Genomic DNA, 21,112 nt, shown 5'->3' with positions numbered 1-21,112 from the left:
GTGTGTGCGTCTTATGGAGCGAATGCAGGCTGCGCAGCTATCACAGAAGCCAGAACAGCAAGAGGGATTGCTGCTTTCACTGCACAGCCATCCCTCTTGCTGTTCTGGCTTCTGAGATTCAGAATATTTTTTTTCTTGTTTTCCTCCTCCAAAAACTAGGTGCGTCTTGTGGTCTGGTGCGCCTTATAGAGCGAAAAATATGGTAGTTAAAATACTTGTTACAAGCCTAAATATTAGTTTTGTAATGTTTTTCTTATAAAGCTTATCTTGCAAGAACTTACCACTATTTCCTCTGACTTGTGCAATCTATAAATATATATTGGAAATGGATTTTTATTCTTCATATTAGAACTTTAAAAATAACAAACTTATAAAAACAAGTGTTAGGGTTGCCAAGTTGTACCTATACAGTGGTACCTTGGGTTACATACACTTCAGGTTACATACGCTTCAGGTTACAGACTCCGCTAACCCAGAAATAGTACCTTGGGTTAAGAACTTTGCTTCAGGATGAGAACAGAAATCATGCTCCGGCGGCAGCGGGAGGCCCCATTAGCTAAAGTGGTGCTTCAGGTTAAGAACAGTTTCAGGTTAAGAACAGACCTCTGAAACGAATTAAGTTCTTAACCCGAGGTACCACTATATCTTGAAAAATCCAGAAGCAGCAAGAAAGTTGCAGCTGCTGTGGCACGTTGTGTCTTTATTAATCACATAGCCCTGTATCTTTTGTAGGAATCAGAAGTTGAGTGTCTCCCCCCCCGCCCCCAAAAAAGAAACACATGGTGAGCAAGGGGACTGGTTGCAATATAGGCACAATCCATGTGAAGGCTCCCTTATAACCTAATGGAATGGTATCAGTTGAGTGTACAAGACCCCACATAGTGCAAATCCTGGATGTGGTTCTTTGTGAAAATGCTGGAAGAAGCCACACAGACACAACTGAGATAGAGATGTAGGATGGACCAGCAGGCCTGACACTTCCGTGTCTCACAGTGCCTGTGAATTTTCCCAGATGCCTTTCACCCTCATCCATACACACACTTTTTGTTTGATAGTTATAAATAATCAATACTTACAATGTTATTCTGCTCTTCCATTGGAGTGTTTAAGAGTGGCTTGGCATTTAAGAGGATAAAAGCATAAAACCAGATAATTAAGGGCTGCTTTGGCATAATCTAAGTAAACAAAAACAAACAAACAAACAAACCAGAAAAACGCAAAACAAAAATTTTGGGTTAATTTAATCTATTTGCCTTGCAGTGAAAACACATCATAATTGAGGACAGTCAGATCTCCCTGGGGAAGAACATTCCTCAATAGGTATGCACAACAGAAGGTCCCCTTTGTGATCATCACTCACCTCAGAAGGCAGGGAGAAGCCTCAAAGGGCCTACAAAGGTGGTGTTTAGATTGGCAAGTTCATGTGGGGGAGGCAGTCCTCCAAGTATCTGGATCTTAAGCCATTTGAGGCTTAAAATATGAGAACCAGCTCGTTAACATGTGTCTGTAAATGGACTAGTAACCAGTGAAGTTTCATAGTTTTTAGAGGGATTTCATTTGACGAATCCCATTTAGGAATCTAGCTGCTGTTTGTTGTTGCAGTTGAAGTTTCCTTGTAGTCTTCAAATGCACACTGGCTCATTAAAGTAGTCTAAATGGATTGCCACTAGTACATGAATAATTGGCAAAACTTTCTCTATGGGGTTGGAACTAGTGCAACAGCTGTTGTTGGTGGAACATAATTTCAATGACAGAATCCACTTGGGTTTCCACAGATGGGGCCAGCTCTAACAGCACCCTCAAGCTCCAGCCTGACCCTTAGAGGAGAGCAAGTAGGAAAAATAGTTGTCCTATTTATTGCATAGGTGCAGAGTCCCCAAACTAAGGCCCGCGGGCCGGATAAGGCCCGAGGGACTCGTTTATCTGGCACTGCGCTGCATGGCTGCCCACTTTCGGGTCAGAGGAGCACCGGAAATAGCTTGTGCACATGTGCAAACGTTATTTGCACATGCACAGGCGTTATTTCCGGTGCACATCTGGGTTGGAGGAGACCTGTGCACATGCGCACAAGCTATTTCCGGTGCTCCTCCGACCTGGAAGTGCTCCGGAAATAGCATGTGCACACGCGTATGGGCACGCACTCCTCCGGCCCGCCGCGCGTTCGGCGCTGGAGACACCGGCCCGAGGCACTGTAAGTTTGCTGACTCCTGCATAAGTGTTCTGTAAGGATTGGTAGTTCATCGTGTACCATCCTTTCTAGGGGTATTTGGCCCCATTTGAAACCTGCAAGGCAGATCCCATGCTTTCCATTGTGCTGCTAAAGAAAGGAGGGGAGACAATGAAGGAAGGGATTCAGGGACTTACTTCAATACTTAAATTTCAGTCCTTGGACCACCTTGTGAACTTGTACTTACTGGTTTTTTTCCCTTTTATTAAGAATCTTGGACAGCTTTTAAAAAATAAAAACATAAACCAACCATTCTGGTTTGCTGGGACAGACCTGACTTGATATTTGGCACATGCAAAAGTGAGCAAATTGTTGCTCAGCTCCTTCTTTAGTCAGAAGGAAGTTTCTTGGTGAAGTTAGAAGTGTTTACCTTTACATTGCATGTTCTCATAATTGTTGTTGCCCTTTACTTAACCAGAAGGAACAATGATTTTTTTAAGCTGTCCAGTAAATGCAGATCTGATGCATATAAACCATACAATTAATAGAGATCCTGTGCAATTTTTAAAGCATGTAAAATGTTGAGTTATATGCAGTTGCTTCTTACTTAACTGTTCAAGTAAACGCCTCTGGCAGTTTTCTAAAGGAACTTGAAGAGTGAGTAGTATAATGAAGAAGTTGCTTCATGGTCATGTTTGTTGGGAAAACATTTTGGTTTGAAATTGATTGTGCCTTTGAGAGTGTTTTAGCTGTAGAATGAAGTTTTTTATATATTGCTACACAGCATCCTCTGTTGGCTAACTTGTGAATCGACCTTCCTATTTTTATGCCTACAACTGTAGCATTCCTTTAAAAATACACCATTCTCTTCAGTTATGTAATTACTGTACTGCCAAACAGTTCAACACAACATTGAAGGCTGGTATGTGTATAATATATATCTCTAATGTAGGAACCTCCACTGAACAATGTTGATGCATTAGTTTAAAATGTATTGTAATAAACATCTATGCTGCTTCTTGATTGTGTTTCCACTGGTGTCCCAACTAAATTAACCTTATTTGGCTCGTATATAATTTCAGATTTACTCAGATCTTGAATGTACTTCCTTGATGGAGAGTCAGGCACTCCACCTATAGAAGGAAATACTTAAGGTGGGGTGGCTTTCTTTGTTAAGAGTTATTGCACATGCAGGCAAAGATGTCAACAAAGTTCTCCTGAGGCAGGCTCATAGAAGACCACCTCAAGCAAGAAGCAAGCTTTCAAATCCCTGAGTCCTCTTAGAGCTTGGTTTTTGATCTGAGTTGGAAAGCATTCCCAACTATTCCTGTTCATCCCTTAATATCTGTGAAATGCCTCCCAAAGTGGTTTACAACCATGTTAAATTTCCCATTAAAAATATCATCAAACCATTAACATTTAAAACATCCACGGTCCATCCAAATATAAAGCAGCATACCATAAAAGAAAAGAAATAATATAACGATGTAAAAACACAGCATACAATTTACAGATCCCAAAGGCCATGGTAAAAGAAGTATTAAGCCCTGTTTGAAATTAATGAGGGATGGGGCTTGGGTGATACCACTTGGATTTAATTCTGAAAATGTCCTCTTGCCTGTTTGTGCTAACCTAATTATTTTTGCACTCCCCAGCTAGTTTGGGGCAAGGAGATAGGGGCTAGCCATTTTAGCAGTAGGTGGCCGAGTCAGCAGGGCACCTCAGCTAGTTGCCACCAGAATGACAAGCCCTCCACACAGGTGCAGGTATTGGTGCTCTTATGTGTGGGGAATATGTTGCATGATTTTGTTGAGACTTTGGTTTTCTAGCAGCTTTTGGAGTGAACAATTAGTGGGTTGGTAACAAGCCAAGTTAAATGGAGTACGTGAGAAAGTCTGCTTGGAGATAAGGAAGCTTAGCAGCAGGTGGTGATTGACTAAGTTCTTCCTTATAAGCAGAATGACAAAGCAGTTTTCTTGTTGGAGCATTGGAATGCTGAAGTTTGGAAAGAAGTCTGAGTACCTCGGGTTAAGAACTTTGCTTCAGGATGTGAACAGAAATTGTGCGGCGGCAGCAGCAGGCCCCATTAGCTAAAGTGGTACCTCAGGTTAAGAACAGTTTCAGGTTAAGAACGGACCTCCGGAACGAATTAAGTACTTAACCCGAGGTACCGCTGAAGGAACAGGTTACCCAAACCTGACTATCCAGTAGTTACCCAAACCTGGCCCCCAAACTTCCCAAATTCTTTCCTCAAGGATTCATTAGCTAAAATGCATTAGCTTCACCACTGTATATGGTAACTTGTACAAAGCTGTGCTTTACTCTGCTGTATATAATAAAGCTAACTAAAAATCAAGTTACTAGTCAAGCAAGTTCCGTTCCTGTTCGTCGTCCAAGAATTGTACAATTTGGCAGCTGGTAGCAAGAGTTTTGGTTGAGATCCATCAACAGATTTTGCCGTCTAGTTTTCTGTATTTTGGCCTGTTATGTTTGTTAGTTCATGAAATCAGATGTAGTCAGTTTGAACTGTTTCTTGTATAGAAAGGAAAATTCAGTGTCTTATGTTAAGTTCATCTTCCGCCATAACTTGGACTACTTCATACCTTGTATACATGAGAAATACTCTTGTGTAGGCAATAAAATGCAGTTTATTGATTATTATTACTGCAGGGCCTGCAAGACAGAGCTGTTCCACCAGGCCTTTGGCCAAGGCACAGTCTGACCCACCCCCCTCTGTAATCTTCATAGAACTCTAACCCGATGGTTGCCATTAATTTGATTCTGAATTGATTCTAGAATGTATTTTAATTAATTGACTGCGATTTTATGTACACTGTGCTATTTTTACCTGTTGTTAGCCGCTCTTTGGCTGGGGAGGGCGGGATACAAATAAAAATTTATTATTATTATTACATATGAAGCTGTTCTATTATCACACCATTGGCCCATTTAGTCCAAGATTGTCTATTTTGAATGTCAGCAGCTCTTTGGGATCTTGGACAGAGGTCTCTTCCATCACCTATTTATTACCTGATCTTTTCAGTGAAGATTTGGGATTTGAACCTCAGACCTTCTTGATGCAAAGCATTTGCTCTAGCACTCCTCACGCTTGTAGATAACTGTATGTGGTAAACAACACATAGGGTTATACATTGCTTCCTTTCCTATACAGAAATTTGATGTACACATCCTTTAAGCTCCGGAAGCTATGTTTAAGCCAATTTAAGGGTTGCTTTCCCCACATTTCTGCTGTGGATCTTTTTTATCTTTTGGCACACCTGCATGCTTTCAAACATGCAGTGTGAACCTCTGGAACTCATGATTGAGTAGGGCTCCTAATAGCGTATTTATAGTGTGTTCGCAGACATGTGAATGTCTGTACAGAAAGGACACTGAATTGTGGAAACAGGGAAATATATCTCTCTTTTAACTTGTGAGGGAGACTGAATTATTGGTGTTGGGACACAACATATATTGTGTTTAACTTCTTCAGTAAACTGAACATTGTGAATGACCAGTCTTTGAATTCAGTTGCACCTTTCATCATCTTATGCTGTCACATGAATGTGCTGACTTCCCAGTGAGCAGTGGGACTCAACTGCTTGTTTGGTGAATAGGTGTGACTGAACCCCAAAGGGGAGAAATGCCATGTGACAAGGACATGCTCAAAATCCATGTGTTCTTATCTGGGGTGAGGGATTGCTATGGTGTTGAGCATAGCATTCTGATGCCTATATAGTGTCCTTTTTGTTCTTTCAGGGAAAATAAGATACATCAAACAAACTGTAACAGAAATGCTTAAAGAAGCTGGATAGTTACACTTCTGTAACTATTCTGTAACTAAAACAGCCTTCCTATTAATGCTCAGTATTGAATAGTATTTTAAGAAAGCATTTTGGCTTCCTTCATGGCATTTCGAAACAAAAGTAACTTACACTTACTCAGCCACAAATGAACAATTGCAGAACTTCCTTCAAGAGAGTCTCAGATAAATCAAATAAGTATTTATTTATCCTAATGGTTAAGTTCAGACATAATGGCAAACCATGGTGTAGAAGCCTAGGCTTTTATAAAAGCCTAGAGACTTTTATGTTCTCTATCTGGTGTTCTGCAGTTTCCGCTTCCTGGTTTGCTATTAGGTTCATGATGGCAAATGGTGGTTTGCTGTGAACCAAGAGTGGAGAGAATCGTATCATGTGAGGGTAGGAGAAAGTATGAGAGGCCAGTGCTCATTCCAGGCTGTTTTTCATAATGCCAATAGGTTGTTGGAATGATACTAAGGAGATCTGACTTCAGATCTCGCTCAGCCATGTAGCTCACTAGATGTTCATTGTCTAATCCCTACCTTTCACACAGGTGTACATCACAAGTGACATCAGGTGTGGGGCAGGTTTGGGGAAATTAACATGTGGGCAAAACTGAGACCTGGGCTGGGCCAAATTTGACCCCCTGGCCAGAATTTCCCCACCCCTGATAAAAATAATGTGAGAGGGTAGAAATGTGAACCAAAATGAAGACATGTTAAATGTAAATATAATGTTTAGCATTCTACCATATTGAAATATATATATTTGCTTTGCATATTCATCAAATATACATCAAGCAAAATAAGTGTGTGTGTGTGTGTGTGTGTGTGTGTGTGTGTGTGTGTGTCCAAGATGGAAGAGGAAATAAAACATGGAAATTTTAGTTTTCCCATTGTACATACAATTAGCTTTAGTGTATCTCCTTTCTGACACCATAATATAAAATAGAGACGTGGCAAGTCATCTTTTAACGGGCTTATGTACTTTCTTATAAGGTGCTATAAGGCAGCTTTTCAGAAAGACTTTATGGATGTTACATCATTTTAGCTAAGAATAGATGTTGTGATGTGTAAAATGGCTTACTTGCATCCCAAATAGACATGATAGACAAAAATGGTTTTCATGGAGGTTGCAATAGGATACATTACATCTTAATTTTAAAATAATGAGAGCATTCTGTCATGAGTTGCAGATATTAAAAATTAAGGACATTGATCTGTTGCCTAGAGTGTAAAGAGGAATATTCCTTTACAGAAATGAGCATTTCTGCAGTCTACAAATTTGAAAGTAAATGCACATCATAAATCTAGATTTTTGTATGTTCCTCTTTCTTGCAAATAGAATGTTTTCAATAACCATTTCCCCTCTTCCTGCATTGTGAAATGGTGGCAGCATATCAGCAAGGAATTGCATTGGTATTCTAGAAGCATAGCCAAACCAGACAGGTCTGCAGCACACTGGTCTATTTTTAGACTTTAGGTTGCCATTTTTATCCTGTAAAAATATTCATCAGTGTCTGGGTGACAGGCCATCAGTTTTTGTAAATGTGGTAGAGACCACATTTCCCCTTCTACCTATCTTCTCTGTTTTATGCTTTGCAGTGTGTAGTTTGGAGTAGGGGGAGGTGGTTACTTTGGATTTCAATTCATGCATTAAACTCCTCAGTTCACAGATCTTTAACGTCATGCACTTCATTCATCTTTTTCTATACGCAGCTGCTTACGCATCTCTGCTTATTGTATATTATGGCTGAACTGTTCTAGTGCACAAAAGTAAGCGCGCTGGGGGGGAATTAATGGATTTAGATGCCTTTCTATAATTTCCAATCTAGTCTCTCTCCTGACATTCTTTAACTGCAGCCACGAAGCACTAAATTTAAAACCACATTGGTACTGTGGGTAAGGTATTCTCTTTTTCTCAGAGCAAATACAGTAGTATGGGGAGATTCTCCTGAAATCAATATGGGTTGGTGGGTTGTATTAGATTGGTTGTGCTTCAGCAATGAGTCCCAAGTTCCAGTTCCTGTTTGGGAATGAAAATTCTCAGTAGCCTTGAGCAAGTCATGGCCTCATTTTTTAAGTTGTTACAATCTTATTGACCTAATACACAAGTTGATTGTGCAGTTTAATGTATACTTAGCATGCAGAAAGATGTTTTCAGAGTGATTGATAACAATCCTCAGGGTATCCTTTGAGGAGATCTGCAACCAACAATGGCAAGGTAGTCAAGACACACCTGATGCTTGTTTTGTGGTTTCTGACCCTTCTCTGACAAAGGGCAGACAAAAAGTTATGTAGCATGTAATGTAGCTTGTAGAGCAATAGATCAGTCTTCATTTTTCCTCAAAAACCATACAAACAGATGTACATTGAAATGTATAGGTAGGTTGATTGAACCCCAACTCCAAGAAGAGTGGGCAGTAATTTATAGAAATGTATTTTAATCACTTGCTGAATAAATGTAACTTAATAAATGAACATAATTGAGAGATGAGGTGACTTGCATTTTTATAGGCTTGTTACCTTGGCACACTGGAGTTTTACAATGGCCGGTTGTAGATACTGTGTCAGAAATTCTCAAATCTAGTCATGTTGCATGTTAAATATAACCCTGACCCCATTTGTATAGTACTAAAGAACCTCCTTAATACTTGTGTGTTCGTACTCATCTCATCATTTTGCATTTCTGCAGTATATTGTGACACGCAGATAGAAAGACAATGCAACACTTGGGTACTGAACAAAGAATTGTAATAGTTGTAATACTTGGGAGTTGTACATGGGTACGGGCAGTTGTAATTAACTGGTGAACTCAGTCAAATTCAAAGACTTAGTTATAAATGTTTTTTTAAAAAATCTATTTACTTCCTATGAAAAACTAAAAAAGAATCTATTTAACTTCCTTTTGTTCATTTCTTGCCTTCGTGACAAGGAATCTCCAAATAAAATGTTTCCTGGCTCATGCCAGAGTGATGCAGTAGCAAAAACAAACAAACAAACATCAACAGAAGTATAGTGTCCAGATCAAGGGATAAAATAGTACTGCTCTATTCTGTCAAACTCCCCCTAAAGTACTGCTTTCAGTTCCTGGGAACCACAATTAAGAAAGATATTGACAAGCTGTAACGTGTGCAGAGGAGGGCAACCAAGATGATCAAGGGTCTGGAAAACAAGCCATATGAGGAATAGTTGAGGGAGTTGGGTATGTTTAGCCAGGAGAAGAGAAGACTGAGAGGAGATATAATAGCCAAATATATAAAGGCCTATCACATGGAAGATGAAGTAAGCTTGTGTTCTCCTGCTCTGCAGCTTCAAGTTACAGTGGTACCTCTGGTTAAGAACTTAATTCGTTCTGGAGGTCCGTTCTAAACCTGAAACTGTTCTTAACCTGAAGCACCACTTTAGCTAATGGGGCCTCCTGCTGCTGCCGTTGCACGATTTCTGTTCTCATCCTGAAGCAAAGTTCTTAACAAAGTACTATTTCTGGGTTAGCGGAGTCTGTAACCTGAAGCATCTGTAACCCGTGGTACCACTGTACAAGAAAGGAGATTCCAACTAAACATCCATAAGAATTTTCTGACAGTAAGAGCTTTTCAACAGTGGACAAGACTCCCTCGGAAGGTGGTGGACTCTTCTTCCTTGGAGAAGCAGAGGTTGGATGACCATCTGTCATGGATGCTTTAGTTGAGATTCCTGCATTGAAGGGGGACTAGATGACCTTTGTGTCCCTTCCATTTCTACAATTCTGTGATCTTTCACCAAGGGGCGAGTGTACATCAGAACCTCAGAGAAGCTCGGCTGGTTCAAATCAAAGACCAATCTTGTTCAGCATCCTTTTCACCCTCTGGCCAGTCAGGTGCCTGTGGAAAGCCTGTAAGCAGGACCTGAGGATTACAGCATTAGCCCTCACTTTTTCTCCAGCAACTGGTCTTCAGAAGTATACTGCCTCAAATAATTGAGGTAGTAGCTGTAGATGACCAGTAGCCATGGGTCCATGAATATGTTTAAACCCCTTTTAAAGCCATCCAAGTTGGTGGTCATCACCTCATCTTGTGGTGGCAAATTCCACTCCTTAACACTGCTTTCTTATTCTTTCCATAATTGACTCCCTTGGGAGGCTGTGGTCTCTCCTTCATTAGAGGTTTTTAAGCAGAGGTTGGATGGCCATCTGCCATGGATGCTCTTGTTGAGATTCTTTCATTGGAGGGGATTGGATTAGATGACCCTCAGGATCTCTTCCAACTCTACGATTCTAACCCACAGCACTCCAACATGATTGTACATATTCTATCACTGTTCATTTTTTTAAAAAACTGTGTGCTCCGAATCCGAAGAAAAGTGAGCATAAGGGTTCTCTTGCAAAGTTTCTCATGCCAAGAGTCCCCTTTCATTATAGTTCCCAGTGCCCCAACCCACACTATTCTAGACAGTTCCTGAACCTTCAGTGGCTTGCCACAAGATCTGACTTCCACATATTATCATGCCTATAATCTATCATATGAAATGCACTGTGGGTGCCAAAGAGAAGTGAGAATATGCAAAATCTGAACATTTGTGGTTGCAATTTGAGTGAGAAATAGGAGGTTTAGAAGCACACATTTGTCTCATTTTCTGCACCAGATTTTCCGTTCAGTAAATGTATTGTGTTGCTGCTGTCTTATTAACTTGCAGAGTCTGCATGCTTATCTTCTTTGTTCTTGTTAAAATATGAGCTGGCATGTGTTAGACTGCATTAGCGTTCACTTCTAGGGACTTCAGTGCCTTCTAAATTTGGCATTGCTAAGCTGGTGCCCTGTTTGCTTGAATCAATTGGGGTAGCTATTTTTAGCAACAAAGGGGAATTGAAATAGCAATTTTCTTTCCATGCAATAGATCCCAAGAGGAATACTGATGCAAGCTCTCTGTCATTGCATATACTCGCCCCTCCTCAAAAACCCTCAGACAAAAGGCAGCTGTCACAGTTTGCGGCAGTATTAATCTTTAATCAATTGAGTGTTTTCTGCATTCAGGTGTTCTGAGGGGAAAACGGGTCATGAGGAGAACCTGTCTGGAATAACTAAGCATTCTCTTTGGTGGGTAACGACAGGGAATAGGCAGAGCAGCTAAAAATAGTATTTGCTTCAAGTGTTCCTCCAGTCTATTTTTGATACTTGATTTTGATAAGGTTGATTGGGCTCTTACTAAAAATAAGTTTCTTCCAGGCTAGCAACACATGCACACAACACATAGTAAAATGTTTTTAACTAACACAAACTAAAATGCTTTAGTGGGCTTCAGATAATCTTGGAAGAAAGTGTTGGTCAGACGCCAGTGTTTATATAATCTCTATTAAATGAGGCATTATTTGATGCCAACCAGGACTTGTCTCTAATCTTTCCAGTTTTTGTTGTGTTGAAGGGCTAGTATGACTTGTTTCCCTTTCACAAGCTTCTTGTAATGTAGTGGAAATAGCAGCTGGTCCCCCCCCCCCCCCCCGTTTTACATAATTCACACCTATGCAGTGTTACCATTTTCTGTTACATGCCTTGATTTGGAAGACTGTTTTGTTAACTCCTGCTAAAAGCTGCATTTAATATAGGTTCTCATTAAGTAATATTGGAATATTACTTGCAGCTACTTATAACTGAGAAGAGAAATGCTGATTTCCCACATTTGCAACATAATCTGTTGGTTAACTATTTATTAGCAGTTATTTCACAAGAAAGTGAGTGGAAGTATTGTTGAAATTTTGATTACATGTAAAACCATGTGACTTCTGCAAGACTACTGCTATTCTTCCAACACTAGAGCTATCAACTTTTCCAGAAATCTTGCCCTGCATTTTTCTTCACATATTATAAGAGTTCACCCTCTTAATCCTAAAACGAAACGTCACTTAGAGTTTTCTGTCTACTTCTCCATCTGGGGAATAGAGGGCAGGGTGTGGATTCAAATATATAGCTGGAACAGCCTCTCCCTGAATAAAGCAGCACTGATAATTTTCATGAAAGCGGATTGCCCAAGACTACTCTGCAGTCTTCATGTTTGAGTGGTGACATAGCTGAATTGCTTCTATCAAATACTGTCTTATTTATTCTTACATCACTCTCCTTTGTGCTGTTTTCTTCCAGTTCAATACTATAAAAATACTAATTTATTCACAGTAGTCTTGAATCCTAATCCGAAGGAGGCAAGCATTATTTTTCAGATGAAGAAATGCTGAATCAGTATAATGCTTGGATTGAAGGAGCGAATTAGAGGTGTCATTACAACATAACAAGTAAAATTAACGTTGTGTGTTGTAAAGCTTTCATTAATTGTTCATAAGACATACATACTAAATTGGATTTGAATTGATAGACAACATTAAAAAAAAATCCTAAGTCAACTTTTCCAGAAAACTTGTATCACTTCTAGAAGACGAAGAATTTATGGCATTATGACATAAGCTTTGGAAACACACTAACATCTCTGTTCTTCCGCCTTTCATGTTTTATAGTTATCACGGGAGCTACTGATGGAATTGGAAAGGCATATGCAGAAGAGGTAAGTTGTGATTCATGTAACATATTGTACCTTTGTGCATTTTGACATGCATACAACAAATTGGAGTCTGTATCCTGTGCTGTATGTATGTCATGTTCTTGTTTTGCCTGAATGATAAGGCAAATTGTTGTTTAACAGGGATAATGTGGCAAAGTATAACCTGCGTGGAAACACTGTTTGTGTAACAGAGCTAACTTAGCATGGCAGTCTAACAATCTAGATGAATTCTGAGATGGCTCTGGTGCATGTTACAGTATCCGTTATTCAGGTCAGATGTGTATTATAGTTCATTACAGTTCTATTCTTCTATAAAACAAAAGGTGCCACAACTCACTATGAACTCCTCCCTTGTTCTCTTATAATGGCAAGGGCGCCCACCTGAGAGGTACCAGAACTGAGTTCTGGTGAATTCTGGCTGAAAAAAGCCCTGATTATATATAATGTGCATTATAGTTTGCTCTACGAAGACTCCTGCCTTGTTGTCTGGCTATCATATGAATACAGTGGATGCTTGGGTTACGAACATGATCCGTGTGGGATGCACATTCGCAACCCACGTCTGTGCACGCGTGGGTTGCGATTCGGTGCTTATGCGCAAAGCGCAATTTAGCACTTCTGCGCATGCATGACCGCCGAAACCCGGAAGTAACCCGTTCCAGTACTTCCGGGTTTCGGCGGTCCGCAACCTGAAGCAGCTGTAACCCGAGGTATGACTGTGTATGATTCCACCCATATTTGCAAGACGAGCATATTGCATAAAGCGAAAGAAAAAAAGAACTTTGATCCTTAAAACATGACCCATTAACAATTTGACATCCTTTCCAATGTCTTCATTTGTGCTAGGCACAGTGTCTGCTTACACATAGTACTTTGGATTCAGTGTTAAGGTTTGGCAGCCAAGTCAGGTAATATTTGTACCTCTGGATACCTAAAACCTCATCTGAGGATTAATGCCTGTGTTTACACTAGGAGTGGAGAACTCCTGGCCCAATGGCCACATTTGACTAAGCACTGGTCCCAGTTTGGCCCCCAAGGCCGATCTGATATATGTGATGTCAGATGTGGGGCAGGTAGAGATGCAGAAGGATCTGGTGCACCACCAGGTTCCCTGTGGAACTCATGTTGGAGTTCCCTAATCCCAGCAGAAAGTAGGCTTGAAGTCACTATCCATCAACTGATAGGTAGTAATTTCAAGCCTGCTGATCAGCAGCAATTCAAAGCACTAAGGAGGGTTCTTTGTAAAAAGTTCTAACAGTCGACACTTGATGTCACTATGACATCAGGTGGGTTGGTAGATGGGTGGCCCTTCCAACCTGACCAGTTTGGTCCTTGTGAGATGAGGATTTGCTCCATTGGCAAATTCAGTTTCCCTATCCTGGCTCACACATTCACAAGTGATCTGGTTAGATCAGTGGATTGGTGTCTTTGAAGAGATCTAGCTCAGTGTCCATCTTAATTATGAATCTTTGCTCAGTTACCATAGATTACTAATTTCCTACTCTTTATGTCAAATCTATATTTGTAATTCCTTTTTTCTGTTATTTGTTAATCCAATTTGAGCCAAATACTTCCTCCTGATGGAGAGGAGAGAGATATCTTAAGATCTAATTCTGTAATTGAATTTCTTGTATAAATAGTAGTGTTGATCAATAAAATGCTACCATAGAGTTGTAACTGACACTCTTAGACTTTTGCCCTTATTTTTTTCAGTTAGCAAGGCGTGGAATGAAGGTTGTTCTTATCAGCAGATCTCAGGAAAAATTGGATCAGGTTGCCAAGGAAATAAGTAAGTAGTTTTCTGGTCTTTTCTCAACTAGATTATTGAGAGCTAAAACAAGGGATGATGGGATTCAACCAATGAGCCTCATCAGCAGAAGTCCTATTCATGGCTTCCCTGCCTTTCATCTGCCCCTCCAGATGTTGCTGAACTCAACTATTATGGTCAATGGGATTATGGGAGTTAAAGGTTAAGCAACATTTGAAAGCTAGGAGGTTAATCAGCATTTACATCGGGTGGATCCAGTAGACATCGTGCAAGCACAAGCTTCCAAAAAGCCTTTTCACAGCTCAGGTCCTCTTATGAAGTAAAAACTGGTTAAAGCAGAGAGTAGATATAAATTGACAGTTCTCCCAGTGAAGTTATATAATGCAGGGTTGGCAGTTCTGGACACCACACCTCAAAAATTATATTGTGGAGCTGGAAAAAATGTAGAATGGGGCAACAATAGGGGGCTGGAGCAATTCCCCTATGAAGAAAGGCTTCAGCATTTTAATTGAAAGAAAGAGAGCACATGATAGAGGTGAATAAGACTCATTGAAAATACAGTTTTGATTTAAAGGTGCCCATTTGTGGATGGACCTTAGAACCAGTAGAAGGTCCTACTGGAAAATTTAAGAATTGAACAGTATTGCACCTGTATATATTTTTCATCAGTTTTTGCATGTACATGTCACAAGTGCTCTGCTTTTGTTCCTTCTCCATAAATAAGTTAAAACCTAAAAGCACAGTAAAAATACCATGTAATCATCATTGTAAGTAGCTGAGAATGAATATAAGTTACAGTCTCCCCTAGAATGTAGTTGGCAGGAGACGAGTGCCAGAAACATGGTGGTAGAAAATATTAGCTAGTTTATGGCAGGTTAAGTTTATTTCCAAAATTATATTCAAAACATACTTGACACACCACCAGGAAACACTTTTACTCTGCAGGAATAATCAGTTTGCCAGCTTTAATAAAACAGCAGTTAAATAAAGGTTAAATAGCAGTGTTAAAACGATCAAACTCAAATCACACATACTGTTATATATACTATGATCAACACATTTTCTAGAACTACCAAGAACCTGGGTGCTTGGAATCCCCCCTCCCCAATTTGTAACCATTCTAAATTAAAAAAAACAACAACCTAAGCAGTGTACAAAATCCAATAGAAAACATAATGCAAACCATAAAACAAAGTCAAAAACATAAATTGACAAGAATTAAAAGCTTCTGAAATAGAATAAACTAATTAGCATATTGTTGAGTTTGGAAGTAGTTGTTGATTTCTTTGTAAAAACAAAAAAACAAAAACGATATTGGAATATGGTGTTCCCAGCACCTGGCATTCAGAGGCATCCTATGTCTGACAGTAGGAGGAGAACATAGCCAATCTGGCTACTAGCTATTGATAGCCTTAATCTTCATGAATTTGTCTACTTTCTTTTTAACCATCCAAGTTGGTGATCATCATTATTTCTTGTGGGAGTGAATTCCAGAATTTAACTTATGTGTTGCATGAAGAACAGCTTTTCTTTTGTCTGTTTTGAATCTTCCAGTATTTGTTTTCTTTGGATGTCCAGAAATTCTTACATCTTATCCTACAGCTATTCAGGGAAGACCGGCTTGAATTCTCTGTGATAATGTATTATGTGTATAATATATATTTATAATAGGAAATGGGGGACCCACGCTTGATAATTCTAGGCAGAAGGTGAAAAGGGATGCATTCACATTGAATTCATATCACGAGAGCTTTTTGAAATAGAGCGGGGAAAGTTGTTAAAGAGCTTAAGTATTGTTGTACTGTGTATTTTGGGTCTATGGACCGCACTCAAGCTGTGTGTGTGTGTTTCAAATATATAAGCGTTAATATCTATGAGCGGCCAACCTTTAAAAACAACAACCCAGAATAAGAGTTTTACAATTCTGGAATACTATAAACAGGTTTGGGGATGGAGAACTCTGTTTTACAAGCAGCAATGTCTACATTTATAAAAGATCTGAAACCATCATTGTGGCCTATTGATGCTAGAAAGCTTTGTAGCCACCCTTTCCCCTCTGCCATGTACTATTTCCATGGTAAGAGGTGGTAGCTGAAATAGAGAAAGGCCCTGCTGGCAGATTTTTTTTTAAAAAAAATCTACTCTGAGTAGATTAGTATTTTATTTCATGTCAAAATTGTATAAATTTGGGTTCAGGAAGAAATTTTCTGTCATGTTTGCAAGTGATAGAATAGAAGTAGGAGATGTCTTGTAGTTCGTGCTTTTCCTAAATTGTGTGAACCATCAAGAGTATGCAATTTCTTGAAAAATATGATGAGACCTCACACTTTATTGATACATACCCCATATCTTGTTTAAGTCTTAACAACAGTAGAAACCAATAAAACAATGAAATCAAGTAGCAAAACAGATTGGAGATGATGATCAGAAGAGAATCAGACAAAATATTACAAAACAACATTAGTATAATTATAATGGTGGTAACAAATCTGTTTAATGTGGTATTACTTAAGAGTTCAACATGTTTACTAAAGGGAACTTAGTTTGCATTGGGTCTGTCATTGTTGTAGTAAATATATCCCCTAAGTCTTATTAAGTGCTAGTAAATGGGTGCACATTTATTCATACCATAGTTTGAATTTTTATTATAAAAAGAGCTTGTCTAGCTACTAATGGACATTTTCAACAACTGTTGCTATAAGTAATGATGATTTTAAAATGCAGTGTTCGAATAAAGTATCCAGGTTTAAAACTGAGTTTAGCAATCCACTAGATTGTATATATGGTGCAATCTGTGCAGGAACCTCTGGGCAGGTGTTTGCCTTTCAACAAGGCTAAAAATAGCATTCATTACCATAAGCATGAGGAACACACTCAGACATGAGCAGCATCACGATAACCTTGTGGGAGAACTTGGAAATGAACACAGTATTTTTCTTTCCAGTGCCAAATCATTCAAACTGGTGTAAACTACTTGAATGAAATTAATTTTCCCACCTGTCAAAATCAAGGTTTTTGCCATGTTTTCAGTGGATTGAAGGGAGGGTGATTCCTTCTCTCTGCTTACCCCATTCCATGTCTGTAGAACTGAAGCAGTTGTATCCTGTCTGATAAAACACAGCATAATACATATGTGGTGCTATTGAGTTTTTAAAGAGTTGCTAGTCTAGGAGTATATTTGCTGGAGTGGGTGTTGGATTGGACAGAGGCATACCTACGCTTAGGCCTCTCAACTTTCCACTGGCTCTTGCCCACAGAGTGACACCTGTGTCACATGACTGGTGGAGCTCCCTGCTCCAGCTACTGAGTAGATGGTGCTGTGGTCTAAACCACTGAGTGTCTTGGGCGTGCTGATAGGAAGGTCGGCGGTTCAAATCCCCATGACGGAGTGAGTTCCATTGCTCTGTCCCAGCTTTTGCCAGCCTAGCAATTCAAAAGCACACCAGTGCAAGTAGATAAATAGGAATATGTTAAATCCTGAGCAGGCCCCATGTCCATTGTGTAGCTCCTTTGGGCTGATCATCCCAGGAAATGATATGAAATATTTGTTTCTCTCACTCAACTTGGCAACTTTCCTCACTGCAGTACATGTGGGATTTTTTAACCAAGCCATTGATAAATTGTGCATTCATGGCAGAAAAAGCTATGTAGCAGTGCATATTAATGTTACTCTTTTTCTAAATCCTGGATTATTTCTAAATCTTCGGTTATTACTTTTGCTAGCAGTAAAAACCTCAAGTATTTCATAACAAAGAAAGGAGAATGGGTAGTGTCCATTGATATATTTATCTGCAAATACCCTGACCGCAAGATTTCAAACATGAATGTGTAGTGATAGAGCAGATGTTGCTAAAAATAGCAAGCCTCCACCTCCCTTCACAGAGATGTTGAACTTGATTTTCTTCTGACGTGATCACAAGACCACTGCTGCAGTAGGGACTTAATGCTATTTACGTCGTTATTTTGCATAGCAGCATATCCCTGGGGATTTATAAACAATGCAGCTGTTCTGAAAGATGAAGTAGGAAGCAAACAGTTGCATCTGCCATTAGGGATATTAGGAGGGGGAGGGGGAAGCAAGCAACGGAATACAATTAGGCTCACAAGTCTGCATGAATGCATAAGCAATTGTTTTTCTTGGTTGGGAAAAACCTAGGAATGACTTTGTCCTTTAAACTCACAACTATTTTTATGAATTACTTGAAGTATTTTACCTTACCAGTGTCTGTTAAAACAATCACTTAGAATGAAGTAATGTGTATGGTTATTGCATCTTTTATGATTTTATAATACTATGAATTCCATTCAACAGTTTGCATAACTGATCTACCACTGCCCCCACGTGCCTCTAAAAAACCCCTTTGGAGTTGAGTGGTGGGGGAAATTGGAGGGGGAAAGACCATGGAGGCACTGAAGGCAAGAACAGTGAGTTTGTTGGGAGAGAGAGTGGACAAGAAGAGTGCATAGTGATTAAAGGGGTGTTGCATGGTCTGTACAATGAGAGAGGTGGGTTATTTTATCAGCAGAGGTCTGGATCAAGGTGAAAAGACTGAAGTGAAAATGATAGAGAATAAGCTTGCGGTCAAATCGGATGATTTCTAGAGCATGCATCATTTGACAAAGGCCACATGCTGACAACTTAGTAAGCCATAAACCAGGGCTTACCATAAAAGAGCAACTTGTTAGTGCACACTGCTGAATTGCTCCGGCTGCACTTTCCCCCTAGCATCTGTGGGAGCAATAAACTACAATCCTTCGTTAAAAAAGAACTAGCACTCACAACTTTTTCTCTTCAAACGAACCATGATCTAGTGTGCTCTGGGCCACATATTTATACTGCAGGAAACTAGTATGTTTGCAACAAAAACATGAGGTGTGTAACACCTGAAAAACTAAAATACATACCCTACTGTTGTTTGAAGGTAATACCATAGTTTCTTCAATGCCTAAAAATGTTTCAGTGAGGAATAACTCAGCTTCCTGAATAGAGGAAACAAAGGGGGGTATCAGCAATAAAACAATGGTAGTACCAGAGAATATGGAGGATATAGAGTGAGAGGAATACTTAGAAGAAAATAAGTTCGGTGATGGATTATTTTGTGTTTGAGGCAATAGTGAGCCATCCATCTGTCCATGAAGAAGGGTTGAGTGGGGGAAAGTATGGGATAGAAGCAGAACTTGGTGACCTATGTATTAGTGGTACTGAAAGTCAAAGAATTCGCTAGTCTTTCAGTGGCAGCCACAGAAAACACAGAATCGTTGTCTTTTGTGGCCGCAACTGAGGCAGGGAGGAAAGCAGATAAAACTTTTTTCTTCGTTTGATGATGGATACATGAATGAATAGTGACACAGGGAGGAAGAGAACCCGCTAAGCACAGATTCTCAGTGGCCTACACCATAAAGGAGAAGTTTAGATTTTCATCCCTTTAGTTTCAGAATTGATTCAGACGGTTCAGTTGAGACCCAAGAAAACAAGGCAAGAATTACATTCTACTTATAAGAATTGTGGACAGCTGTCCCAATTTTGTACCATTTTGTTCAGTCTACAAAATGGAGAGATTCATTTATCTCATAGGGTGGTCTGACAAGTCTGTTTGTTTGTTTGTTTGTTTGGTTGGTTGGTTCTAAGTCTCTTTGGGTTGCCGTGGACAAGATAAAGTTACTAACAAATTTAATTTCATGGGGGTGTGAGGAGCCAGAGAAACTGAGCAGGTGGAGGAAAGAGTTGAAATGGGTGGAGTGATAGGAAAAGGAGGAAGCCCTTAGTTCAGACTTTGCTGAGGGGTGGGGGCTGGGAGAGAAAAAGGATGGTATTTCCCGTTTATGACTTTGATTCAGTCTATCGCCAGCATGTAGCTCTTGACAGATTACTTCCAAGGGAATGCGGCCCTTAACATTAAAAAAAAATCCACCCCATGCATAAAGCTTTTCTATGCGATATGTCTTAGCTCTGCATAAGACTGCAGTTGTATGAAAGATTTGGCATACAATGCAGTATGCCCCCCAAATCAGGTTGCACCTTCTTGCAAGCAGTTTCTGTAATCAACACTTAACATTTTTGATCCGCCCCAAGCTGAAATGACTGCGATAAGGTACAGCTTTCTGTAACAATGTGTTGGATCTCTCCTTACATACACTTAAGTCCCTCAGAATGCTTAAGCCATGTTGTTTGGAGGAGCTATGGATTATGTGAACATACTTAAGAGTGACATACTCTTATCCCTGTCACTAACAAACACTAGGAAACTACTTTCATTCAGCTGAATATTTTGCTCCCATTGGACAGTGTTTTTAATACAAAGGACAAATCTATGCAGTATATTATTCCTTCACAAGAATGCTTATGTTGGAACTTCGTTTGGACCAGTATGTCAGATGGATCATTTAAAATTGGTCTTAATGGCAAAAGACTGGTAGTTTCATTCTGGTAAGAACAACTTTAAATGCATGCCATGTGCTGATGATTAGTTTATTTGACCCATTAGGACTTAACAGAAGAGGTTTGCATTGGGATTTTAAAGTTTTCCATGTTTGTTGTAAAATAATCCATGCTTATATTTGTGTGTGTGCTTTATTTCAGGAGAGCGGTTCAAGGTGGAAACGAAAACCATTGCTGCTGACTTTGAAGATCGTGAATCTATTTACAGAAACATAAAAGCAGGCCTGGAAGGTCTCGAGATTGGTGTCCTAGGTTTGTATCTTACTCTAACTTCCATGTTATTTGCTGTATTCTTGGAATCTTTGCTCCCAAGGAAAGTAGATAAAATTACTCAGTTCATAGCAACAAGTCATTTTGGAATAAACTTTGAAGCCTCTGTGCTTCATAAAACAGTTGTTCAGAAGTGGAAGA

At 39.6% G+C, this 21,112-nt stretch overlaps 1 protein-coding gene across 1 annotated transcript in view; it reads left to right on the top strand.

Moving 5' to 3' along the window:
• HSD17B12 (hydroxysteroid 17-beta dehydrogenase 12) overlaps window positions 1–21,112 on the top strand; it is a 52,551-nt gene that overhangs the window by 7,327 nt on the left and 24,112 nt on the right. Inside the window, exons 2-4 of the mRNA XM_028727689.2 lie at window positions 12,451–12,497; window positions 14,208–14,283; window positions 20,843–20,953. Of these exons, the coding sequence (XP_028583522.2) occupies window positions 12,451–12,497; window positions 14,208–14,283; window positions 20,843–20,953 (234 nt within the window). The remainder of the gene's footprint in view (window positions 1–12,450; window positions 12,498–14,207; window positions 14,284–20,842; window positions 20,954–21,112) is intronic.

Source organism: Podarcis muralis, chromosome 1 (genome assembly GCF_964188315.1).
Source record: "Podarcis muralis chromosome 1, rPodMur119.hap1.1, whole genome shotgun sequence".
NCBI lineage: Eukaryota > Metazoa > Chordata > Lepidosauria > Squamata > Lacertidae > Podarcis > Podarcis muralis.
This window is presented reverse-complemented; position numbering and strand designations above follow the sequence as displayed.